Source organism: Pagrus pagrus, assembly GCF_965226575.1.
Source record: "Pagrus pagrus genome assembly, chromosome: 2".
NCBI lineage: Eukaryota > Metazoa > Chordata > Actinopteri > Spariformes > Sparidae > Pagrus > Pagrus pagrus.
This window is the reverse complement of record NC_140186.1, coordinates 33946254-33959165: the sequence shown is the minus strand read 5'-3', so window position 1 is coordinate 33959165 and position 12912 is coordinate 33946254. Positions and strand designations below refer to the sequence as shown.

Below are 12912 nucleotides of genomic sequence, written 5' to 3'. Positions count from 1 at the left end.
ACACAGGGAGGGAGAGGAGAAGGCACTATAATGCATGGGTGGGTGTTCAATTTGATCCACTTGGATAGGCTTCTAATTTCAGCTGGAAAAATTAACAACACTGTTAGTGATTGGCTGAGCTGTCTGCCAGTCGTGCCGATCCGGAGAAGGGGGGCGGGTCCCTCTGCCCCCGTGCTTCGCGAGGGCAGAGAACGAGCCCAGAGCAGAGTGTGAACAGCTGTCGAGCGGTCCGCCGCTTCTCTCTGCTCCGTCTCACTCAGTCATCCATTCTGTGACATGTTTGGAGCCCGGCTTGATTTTCCGTTCCAGTAATGGGAATGAAGCGAACACAAAAACACTTTCTTGGAGTTCCTGTTGCTACAGTATGTGCGTGAGTTGCCCCCCGCGTCTTGTGTGACCACAGCTGGAGCACGAGCGCTGTTCGCGGTGCTGAAAGCTTCACGAGCCGCGAGGAGAGAAGAGGTGTCCGAGCCGCGAGGAGAGAGATGAGGAGACAGCAGCTCTCTGTGGCGGGCTTCATCCTCGCATGGAAACTGTTGGTACTCAGGTGAGACTGGCTTTATGTTACCTGCCACCTGTCAGTTAGAGAGATGGACGGATGGATGGACGGATGGATGGACGGACGGATAGATAGATAGATAGATAGATAGATAGATAGATAGATAGATAGATAGATAGATAGAAAGAAAAGTGGTGGACCTGGAAAAGTTGATGTCATGACATCCTGCTCATACTAAAATATCACACACACACACACACACACACACACACACACACACACACAGTGAGGTCAGAGAGATCACAGCTTGTCGTTTTGTGGCTAAGTTGTTTCAGATGGATTTGAAGTGGCCTATAGATGTATTTGGTTGCATCAGAAGTTGTTAATATTGTGCCGTGTAAGTGTTGACCTGGGGCCTGTTGTACCATGGCAAGGGGTCAGTACCAAACCAGTGTTAGCGAGGCTAATGTTATCTGACAAAATTCACTTATTACAGATATGTCACGAGTGGCATAAATAATGGGGGATTTACCAAATCCAATTTCATAGCACGCATGTTTTAAAGGCTGCATTTTAATGAGTCGTTACTCATACATTTATCAGTATTTGATTACCAGTGAAATACTCTGTTCATATTGTTATCTATTCTTTTTCTATTGTGTGTTTTTTAGTTGAACTGAAAACTGTAAGCCTGCTGTGTCCCTTTCTCAGTAGGCTATACATTGTTATCACAATTCTTGAAGTAGCTTATCCCTTATCACATGTAGTTATATCTACAGTAAAAATCAAGTATCAGCTGATTCTAGATTGTCTTCTTCTTTTTGTAATCCTTTAAAATTAATTTAAATCCTTAAAGGAAATTCAGAATTTGTTAGGTTGTACTTGCAAATATTTAATATTTTTCAACAGCCTAAGTTGCTCTGTGTTGTTTTTGTGTGATGATTTCTCCATCTGTGTGGTTGTAAGGCCAAGGTAGGCTTGAAACAAACCACACTCAATGATCAAGAAGGGTGAGACACAATGAATCATAGCAAAGGGACACACAACAGCACACACTTTAGGACAGTCTCTATCAAGACTTCATGGTATTGCATATTTTTTTTCCAAGACAAAAAGTAAAAGAAGTAGCGGTGTGAAGGAGGAAGAGCGCTTAAGGTAGAACTGGCAGTATATACGGTACATATCCTGATATGGAATTGGATATTGCTGTTTGGCGATATGGCATCAGTGTTGTCTTGGTTTAAAAGGCTTATATTAACTTATCGACTCTTCTACTTGTTCTAAAACTTGTCTATCCACTTTACCACTTTTTTGTCATTATATCTGCATTACTTATGATTACAGATTAAAAATCTGTTAATATTTTGTCAAAGTACAGTACGTACTCATAATATTGATATTGAGATATTGGGTCAAAAATATTGTGACATTTAATTTTGTCGCCCAGTGCCAGCCATTTTAAAGTGAACAATCAAGATGCATATCGTCTATGGTGATATCGCCTACAAATATTGCAATGTCATTTTTGTACAGTCAACCTAAAATTCAAACTATGCGCAAGCAGGGGTTTACAGTCAAGTAAGCAATAGTAAATATGCAACATCCAGATAGATAAATTATAAAGTTGAATTTGAAGCCCATTGACCTACTGGCCACCTTTAACTTAACTGATTGTCAGTGTCTGTTAAAGATCTTTGCACTGGGGATGTCTCAATTCATTTAGATTTTTAATTTTGCTTTCCATAACCTGGAACTAATCAGTCAATTATTAGGGGGGGGGGGGGGGGGGGGGACGCAAAATGATGTGAAATACAAGAGGCACTTCAATTTAATCCAGTGCTCAGCTGACTTGATGAGCTCTGGCGAGGCTGTCTGACATATGCCGGATTGAGGAGCCCACTAGTCTGACATAGCTGTACTTATTTCCAGACTGTGTCACTGTGTCAGCTCTGGAGAAAGGATCACACTGGACTGCATTTCCCAGTCAGCACTGATGAAGTTACAGGTAGTTTTGAAGTTAACTTTGGTCTATGAGAGCTGTCCAGCAGTTGCTTGTCATAGCTATTTTTAGCTTGTCTGACCTGGCTATCTCGACCTTAAGATCATCATTCTTGCTCTTAAGGCTTTACCACGTGTTTAGACTAAGTAGCTCTTGATGTCATAATGTACTCGGGCTCGAGGCAACATTACAGAAGTAACTCTTTGAATCCATCGCCCTTTACCACACTGATTGGTAGAGGTGTGAAAATGTCTCAATTATAAGATGCATCGCGATGTGGATGTGGAAGATTCTGTATCGATGCAGAGACAGAGCATAACCAAGAGTCTGCAGCTTATGATGATTGTTGATTGTCCGGCCTCAGCTGGACAATAAAGTTACGTCGCAACATTGCTCCCATGCTTTGAATTGTGGGTGGACATTAGGCTAACGTTACTTATGTAGAAGGTATGTCGGAGGGAGGCAGAGGTCATCTGAGAGTGATAAAAAAACTCACCTAGTCTTTTTTTAAACAGACAACTCGGGCCGTGTGTCGGATTTTATGAATTTACTGGGAAGCACAAACTGGACTAATCACGTTAGCTATTTCTACCTGAAGCTAACGTCTGCAGCCATAAATAATAACTGTAACAGCAAGCCCAGCTAATCAGCCATGATCTGAGGAGGCACTGTTAACTTTGATGTCCAACTCTAAGAGAGGTGTGTGCAGCAGAGTCTATAAATGCCTTATCTTAAAGCTGCCATGTGAAACGATATTATTGTAGATTACAACAAACATGTAGGCAATGGTCTCAATGGTCTCATTTGCTTATGTAGGTCATACAGAGGCATCAGTATTAAATTGAGACTGTTTAATAGTAATAGTAAAAGTAAAACACACCAAACATACTCCCTGAACTTTGAGCAAGCTTCAGCATAAAAAGCAGCTGAAAAGATCAAAGCCACAGCAAATCTTCTTAGAGGGTCATGGATGGATTCAAAGACAAAATTTAACAGGCTTATAGTTTGTCATTCAACGGGAGCTGGACTGGATCTGCCTCCAGCTTGTCATTCCTGTATAATACTCAAAGTCTTTGTTTCTCCCTCTTTTCCCTTCCTGGTTGTTTTTCCGTTGTTTCTTTGTCTGAATGCAGAGGGACTGTGGTCATTGGTCATATGGTAGTACAACAGTGGCTATGCAGTAATTTATTATTCAGCAGCATTATCAGCAGGCGTATACATTCTGCAGCTGTACGTTTGTGTGCATATATGTGGTATGTTCAACATGAACAACGACAGAAATTTATGTAATCACTGATCTAATACTTTTACTGTTTTACTGTATGAAAGACCTCCATCATCTGCTGTGTGGCGTAAAGCTCAGTGTTAGGAGGTATCAATCGTTTGGTATCAGTCTTGTTGAAGCTGTGTTTACCGGTGGATACTCTCCCACTCTGGGTGATGGTTAGACCCCAGGGGGTCACTTTATGTCAAGGTAAAACATTTCAAGTGGTATTTAAAATATGTTAAGTTGAATGATTGTAATGACTGTAAATCCCCCCTGTAGGTAGAATTATTCTAAACCTAATTCCCTAATCTTAAATAATCTAACGTAATCTCAGTTCTGATCATTTGATATTGTGTCTGATGGTGACCAACCACAAAAAGCATACATTTGATCATTAGTATGAGTGTACCACTCTACATAGATTCAAAAGTCCTTTAATTTAATTTAAGTTTCTTGCATAATGCAGTATGTGCATGCACAGAAACCTGTCTCTCTTGAATGTTTTAGTATTTGCCTCTCTCTCCACACTCCATTACAAGCTTTTGTAAGCCTCGGGCCTCATGTTTTCCGGTCTGTGTTTTCTGGTCTGCAGAATGCTGTTTGAGGACAAGAAGAAAATAAAAACAACTGAAAAACTGTCAGATTCAATACATGATATGTCGATCTTTTCCATAAGAGACAGAAAGAAATCTTATAACTATGCATAGCTGAATGAAAAACAAATAATATTGTAATAATATATTATGATAAAATCACTTTGATATTATCCTAATTTAATCAAACACACAGTATGTAAACACCATTGCCAATGAAAATCTGACGTGACAGAAATGTTCACAGACGAGCTCATGTATTCAAGATTTATGCATATCACGTTTAGTCACATTCACCAACTTTCTTCTTCACTTCAGCACTGTCACCTTGAGTATAAATTATGGATTTCTCAGTGTTTTTAACATCGTTAGAAACACGAACGATAATGTAAGTACACCCCTCAAGATATACACCAAAGATCTAGTCATGTTAGACATTGAAATGGGGCCGTATTTACCACGCACACCAGAAGAGTCTATATGAACACGACTCTATTCACGACCTCAGAAGTGGAAATGAAAGCTCAAAACATACGAGTTGTGACTGTTAGTTGGTGTTTCCAGAAATGGCATGAGGCCACAGAAGTTATTTTTTCTCTGGATGGTAAATAAATATATTGCAACTTCAGTTGTATAGAGTTTCTTTTATGTTTTATGTCTGAGGGAAATGGTGATAATCCTAACGGCCTCTTCTTCCTCGGACATTATGCCTTTGCTTTTCCTGCATTACGTTACCTGGTTCTTAGCTTGCTAAATTGTTTAAAAAGGCTTTTAAATGCTGTTGTTTAGCAGTTGTGTTCTCGCGACGTAACAACTTGATTGTCAAGCATATCGTGTGCAATGGTTGCCGTGGTGATGCAAATTTCCCACCAACTAATATGCTTGTGACAGGACGGGTGTTCCCCCTTACCCCGGCCCGTTTGACACAAAGAAACAGTGCACTGTATTAATGAAATGCAGTGTGTTCAATTAGTTACACAATGTGTGACACCGGTAACAGTGTACATGACTCTCCCTAACCACAAGCTCACAAGTTCTTTGTGAAGGCAGCAAACGTTCTACTGTTTCTCTGAGTGGGCTCTTCTGTTCTGGTGTCAGCCCTTGTCCTTTAGAAATGCCAGATGTATAAACCATGCGTACACACATGAAAAATGTACTTACACCACTTTTCACGCAGGTTTCCAAATGTATAAAAATCTGCGGGCGGTGAGACTGTGCGACTGGTACAAATCTTTTACACTACCACTTTCCACGAAGATTTCCGAATGTATGAAAATCCACAGAGGGATAGAAAAATTCGTATTGGTACACATCTGTAACACTATTCGTACCATGCACGCAGTCTGTTCAGTCTGATTATTGTGATGTTATCAGCTGGAAAAAATGATAAGAAAGGTGTGAATTAGGGTGACGTTTAATCTAGAGCTGTTTTTTTTCTTCACTAAATTATGTCAGGATTACATCGTAGTTTAAAACCCTTCACTATGATCAAACAGTGATGCATGAGTTGTTACCCTTGTTTTTACTGTTTTCTGTAAATATGTTTGTCAGTGTGCATTATGATATTTATAATGATAATGTTCTTTATGTAAATAAACAAACAAATACATGATCTTTATATACATGAAGATTATTTTCCTGAATTATTGGAGTAGAATCCTTCAGGTGTAACCGGCCATACTGATAGAGAGCGGGGTTCCCCTCTCCTCCTACAGTAACTCGCACACTAGTCCGTGACTCTGAACTCGCAGTGTTCAAATCACATCTGTCACTTTCTGCCGTTTCACTTGCTTCATTTTGTTGCTAAAGTCAGAACTGTAGCCTCCAAATAAAACTATTTTCGTCTGTCAGTTTGATCAATCATTACTTTAAGTTCACGGTCTGTAAAATTATGCTTCTTCTTCTTCAACTGCTTGTTTGCTTCTAACATTTCTCCTCAGCACTAAACTAAATTCTGGCCCTTTATTTGCAAACAGGTAATTGAGGGTGTGTTTAGAGTCATTTATTGTAAAACAGCTTGTGCTTGTGTGTAAAATTTCAGGATGATTGAGATGTATGAGGAAGATACACGTGGGAACAGACGAACATGGGGTTTTATAAATCTGACGAAAAGACTGCGTATGCATGTTTCCTGTTTTGTGTGTACACAGATTTCTACACCTGAACATACAGAGTTTTATACATTGCCCCTAGTGATTTAGGACCCACTTTCAATCTGACTTCCAAAATTATATCAGCTTCTGATCGAGTGTCCCTGAGTATGTCCTCATCCACCTTGTTTTTACATTTTTATTTACATTTGTTCTGACGTCATTCTATTTCACCATTAAGCATCCTTCCTAACGGAGGTTTTAAACTTAATATGTCATGAAGGCTTGTGTCAGCCTAAGGAGGATGTCACAAAAAACAGAAAAGATAGTCCACACGCAAATCAGTAGTCCATAGGCTACAGATTCTTTTATCTGGTTTATTAGCACAGGGGAATTAAAGCAGTATCAACATTTCAGCCAGAGGCCTGCCTCAGTGTGCTCTAATCTGTCAGCTCATGCAGGCTTTATTTAACCAGCATTTCATAGCATGTGGCTATAATCCAGTTAAAAGAATGCAAAGTATAAACAGATATAAAATGAGATAATATGGTTCTAGATCCACCATAGCATCAAACAAAGTCAAACATATTTACCATGCAGGCACAAGATGTTAGCGGGTGTAATCCCTCTGAGCAACATACGGTGTAAATGATTCAGTTGTCACAAAAATACCAGAAATTACTGCCTACAGATGGCATGTAAAAGCTCAAATAAAAGCAAATACACATTTTAATGCATGCATACAAGTTTATCGTGTCCCATTTAGCCCTTAAAATGCACAAGTGTTTTTCAAACATTCCTACATGCCTCTGGTCTGTACCCCGACCCTTATGTAACACAAATTAAGCCATATATTCAAATATACTGTATATTGCTTGTAAACTTTTCATAACTTATCATTATTAACAAAACAATCAGAAAATGGTACAGCCATTTAAAGATTTGATTGTTTTTTGGACATTAATTCATATAATTCATCCATCCACCCATCCATTGTCGTCCTCTTATCCGGGGTTGGGTCCACTGGCAGCAGGCTCAGTAGCGTATTCCAGGCCAGATCCAGATCTCTTTCGCTTGGGGCAGGAGCTCACCCGACAACTGGAGGGGAAATTACACTGTTTTCTGGCAGAAAACCATAGCCTCTGACTTAAAGGTGCTGACCCTCATCTTGACAGCTTTGCACCTGGCTGCAAACTGCCCCAGTGCCTGGTGGAGGTCACTGACTTAAAAAGCCAGCAAGAACCACGTCATCTGTAAGAAGCAGGGATGCAGTTCTGAGGTTCCCAAACCGGACAATCTCCTCACCACGGGTGAGGGTAAAGGGCTGGTCCTCTGTTTGCTGTCTGCTCAGGGCCAGCCAGCTCTGGAGGAGAGACTTGTGTGCAGAGTCAGACCTCCTAGAGGAATAAACACTTGCATTCACATCAGATTCTGCTCCGATCTGGAGCTGTTTACTGATGGGAGGAGAGCTCAGAGATTACTTTTGAATTTTTGGATTAAAAAGTGGATTTATCTTCACTCCTGTTTATCAACCTGACTGCAGCAGTGATTCGTGGAGGTGACCTCCATTGTCGGGTGTTTATGTTCTGTAATGTTCACTGCTGACTGGAGCTGGAGGGGAACTGTACTTTACTTTATCGAATCAATTTCAAATCAGTTTTATTTATATAGCCCAAAATCACAATCACATTGCCTCAGTGGACTTTATGAAGACATTACAGAGAAGAGAGGGGGGAATTAGAGAGCACCAGGGTCTGTGGTGAGTGCTGAATTTTGTGAGGTTGATCTCTCACTAAAACGCACCATTACCTTGAGTAAACTTTCTATCCTGTGGTTTTATTTGAGGCTTTATGTGATGGAAACATTTGGGATAATGTAAGAACCCAGCTCATACATTTTAGGCACTTTAATGCAGAAATCTTACATATCATATCATACATCTTTAACTTCCCTTGGGGACAGCTTGTTGGACAGTATCTAATCTGTTGTCCCATTAAAAGCTCATGTCACGTGGTCAAGCTTTGTCAAGTTTTAAGAGAATCAGTGCTAGTTGCCGCTGTGGTATTAATAAATTCTTCAAAAAAATAAGGAACCAAACTTTATATCATATCAAACCAGGATGAAGTTTATGTGTGTGTATGTGTATGTGAGCTTGTGCGTGTCTGTCATGGTCATTGTAATGGTGCATGACAAATATAACCATAAGAACACTTGTTACTGCTGAAGAAATCATGTGGCTGAAGCTGAAGCTCAGTTAAATGGTGCTCTGCCTGGCTGTGTGTATGTAGTAGTAGAGGGGAGGCGATGGTGGTAGTCTCCACACCAAGTGAACATTTGGCTGAAGGCAATAGTCGACCCCGTCCCTGTCACTGCACTGGGCTGTCCTAGGCTGTAATGCCAAAAATACCCCAGGGGTAGCTGGGAAATGTAGTGTTTCTGATGTATGCGTTAATCCAGCAGCTAATTAGTCTGAACAAGTACTACAGCCGCAAATAGACTAGAAAGGCTGCATATTAACACAAGGAAAATAAATAAAGAGGACGGCAGGCAAGAGCTGTCACCTCAAAGTGGAGTCAAGTGTCTGCAACCCTTAAACAGAAACATCCACATGAGTTGTCTCATCAGGACTAAAGATTCATCACTAACCAAATCAATTTGAGTAACTTAAAATGAGAATAAAAAAAGGAGTGGTGCCAAGGTAAGCTTTCCTACAGAGGTCAATCCTCAAAGGGGTGACAATAATGGATGATTTACTTACCTGAAATTAATCATGTGACAGTGCATACCGCATGTATGTGCAACCATCTTCAGGCTGCTCAGTCTTCTAACCCTAAGTGCTGTATCGTGGGCAACTGGACGTGTTTCAGTCTTGTTACACTCCTCCTCCTGCTAGTTGTAGCTCAGCCTCGTCTGTCTGGAATCAGCGTTATCTGAATCTCCCAGGAGGCTTGTAGAAAAAATGTCTGATGCTTTTATGTGCACATTCTAAAAGCCCATCATTTTCTATGACGTCCCTCCACTGAGAAGGTGATCAGCTGTTTGTACTTGGGTAGACTAGTCTTCCTGTTTGCATGATTAAAATCCCCCGTGAGAAATATCCTCACTGTGGTACATTATGCAGTGATACATTATGCAGTTGTGAATCTAGCCAAGCAGAATGGACTGTGTTTGAGGTAGCAGTGAAAGGGCCCACAGCGGATGATCACATATTCCAAATCTGGAGAGCAGTGGTTGGAAATTGCAGTTATGTCAGTGCACCAGCTGATGACTATTTTCTCACTGAGCACTGCATTGTCACTGACACAGAAGAGCCGTAACAACGAGTCACCAACGATTGGCCTAATTAAGCAGTGCTTTGGTGAAGCAGGGCACAGACATCCATTCATATTTTGAGTTGAACATCAGGACGAGGCTCATTTGGTTGTTTTTGGCCAGAGATTAACACATGAATAGAAATCACCCAGGCGGAATAGATGTTGTTCTGGTAGGTCTTCCTGCATGTCTCGTCAGCAGTACAGAGGAACACTTTCACCTCCAGAAGGCCTGAAATTGAGGTTTGGTGTTTGGAGATTCTGCTTACACCAAAAGCAACTATATATTACTAAATAATTTGTAAACCTGCAATTGGATTCAGCAGCAACAACAGGCGAACAGTGAGACTGAAACTGTTGGAGAGAACAGTGAAAATATGAGCACAACACTATAGTTTGGGATAGGTCATTCATTTTCTCATCTGCAGTTTATTTCTATTGAATACTATATTGACTGTAAAGGTTGTAGATAGTTTTAATTGCATGTTGACATTTTTCAGATTTTCTTTTATCATAATAACAAATTTATATAAAAAAAAACTATGATTTGGTCATTAAATATGTGCAGTTCACTTGTTGTACCCAAATGAAAAGGCCCATTTATTTATGTAAGAAGTATACTCAATGTTGTGATTGTGAAAGGTGGTGAATTATGTGTTTTTTTGAAAAAGGTTTACGTTTGCGACGGTATCACATGTAGTTGTTGCAGATGAAAAATGGCCTGTGGGAAACATGCCAAATGAATGAATGAATTAACAGCATATTCACTAGAGGTGTGGAAATTTCTCAGTTATAAGTTGCATCTGGACGTGGAAGATTCTGTATCGATGCAGAGACAGAGCATAACCAAGAGTCTGCAGCTTATGTTCATTGTTGATTGTCCGGCCTCAGCTAGACAATAAAGTTATGTTGTGACGTTGCTCCCATTTTTTGAATTGAAGACGGACATTAGCCTAAAGTTACTTTTGTAGTAGGTATGTCGGAGGGAGGCAGAGATCATCTGTAAGTGATTAAAAAAAATAAATTTTTAAATGGACATCACAGGCCAAATGTTGGATTTTATGATCTTGCTGGGAAGCATGAACTGGACCAGACCTACGCTGAGCGTGACTTCTGCCTCACAACAATTACTAATCACATTTGCCATTTCCACCTGAAGCTAACGTCTGCAGCCATAAATAATAACTGTAACAGCAAGCCCAGCTAATCAGCCATGATCTGAGGAGGCTCTGTTAACTTTGATGTCCAACTCTAAGAGAGGTGTGTGCAGCAGAGTCTATAAATGGCCTTATCTTAAAGCTGCCATGTGAAAACAATATTATTGTAGATTACAACAAACATGTAGGCAGATGGATAAATGTTTTGTTTTTGTAATGTTTATGTATTGAAAAGATGAAGCTTTTATTTTGTAGACTGCTGTAGTCTGATTATTGCAAGGACTTTCTGAAAAAGTAGCCATGTGCAGTAATATAGATCGTTGAGGATGCATCAAGTTGCATCGAGAATCGTTTTGCATTCTAATTGCTGACCGCTCAATCTTACTTGAATCGAAACCTGAGGGTCTGAGGTCAGTGAAGATTCACATCTCTAATATTAAACAACCTAATATTATGTTACCTATAAGATGTTGCCAACTTAAATATCATGCAAAGTTTGTTTTACCTCCACTGTTAATACGCTGAGAGTGTGTAATGGTACACAGAAGTCAGTGTTGTGCCAGTGTTTTGTTTTCAGAATTGGGATTTTATTTGTTTTTTATTTGTTAAAATAAACACAAACACAGGTTTAACGCTACAGTTTGTCAGGAATCCCATATTTTATTGGGGACTCACTAAATTTCCTAAATTAATGACCCTGGGGAGTCACTAAATCAAAAACCTAGCAACATCACTGACTGAGGCAAGCAGGTGGAAAACTCAAAGCAAGCATTTGTGAAAATACCAGCAATAAAAGGCAGACAACAAAACACGAGAAATCTTAAAGATTTCTGACAGATATCTGAAAGAGCAAAAAGCTAAACAAAGTACAAACCAGAAATAGCATGAGGAATCAGGAAGCAAATGCAAATTAACATGATAAGAAGACAGGACCAGGCAGCACAGGAGCAAAACAGACGACCAACACAGAGTCAGGAGAAAACGCTGGTTTAAATACACGGGGTGATTAACTAATGACACACAGGTGTCAGCAGAAAAGGGCTCGAAAACAGACAAAGGGAGGAAGTGGAAAGTGAATCATGACACATGAGGAGAGAACTACAAAATAAAACAGGAAATCACAAAATGATGACGTCCCTTTACACATCTTTGTGAACCAAATTAAATTCAGTTGTATATGGGTGGGAAGGAGAAAGATCTCAAAACCCAAGAAAAGGAAACTTTCTTGCAGATACCAGGATGGATGATTAGAAAATCTGTTCTTTTGAAACTTGGGTGAACTTCCCCTTCCCCAGTCAGCATAGGCGTGACTATTCATTCTTATACTGAAATGTTTCGATCTCTTGTGTGTAAAAGCTCCACATCAGAATTTGTCTTTTTATCAGTGTTCAGTGTGACAGTTGAGCCAGCAGCCCGGTGTCCATCCTCCTCCTCCAGCAGCAGTGGCTCTGCCTTTGTGTGCTAATGCACTTTTTGGCCTTCCTTTTAAATCATGCCACTTTCTTTGTATTTCTTCCAGCTTGTGGTGCTCAGAACTCACATGACTAACCGCATCAGTGACCCTCTGCCATTCTTCTTTTCATTTGAAATGCAGCTGCTCAGGCCCCCAGACAATCCATATCCTTTATTCTCACTAGTTTCTTCTTTTTCAGTGGCAATGCAATAGAGCAGGGCTATTCAATTACAATTTCTGTTGGGCCAGCTTTTCAAAATTAGAAAACGGAGATGCGCCATACATTTTCACCAACCTGTTTAACCTTTTTGTTTTGGTTTTTTTAAGCTTTTTTGTGATGAACACATTGGTTTTGTGTTTGGCGATAAAATAGATCATTGAGAATGTTAGTGTCTGGGCCTCGTGGGACAGATATCCATCTGGATGGATGGATAGATGATGGATTGATGAATGAATGGGTGGATGGGTGGATGGTTTGGGGGAAACTAAAGACAAGGTAAACCTTTATTGATGGGGAAATGTGTTTGTTATGAAGTCTATGAT

General features: G+C 40.1%; 1 protein-coding gene across 2 annotated transcripts in view; it reads left to right on the top strand.

Moving 5' to 3' along the window:
- Nucleotides 1–268: 268 nt before the first annotated feature.
- The window catches only part of glra3 (glycine receptor, alpha 3), a gene marked incomplete at its 3' end in the record, with an annotated part of 75371 nt that continues 62727 nt past the window's right edge, over nt 269–12912 (top strand). For both annotated transcript variants that reach the window (XM_084365441.1, XM_084365440.1), the window contains exon 1: nt 269–547. In XM_084365441.1, the coding sequence (XP_084221567.1) occupies nt 486–547 (62 nt within the window). In that variant the 5' untranslated portion in view covers nt 269–485. The remainder of the gene's footprint in view (nt 548–12912) is intronic.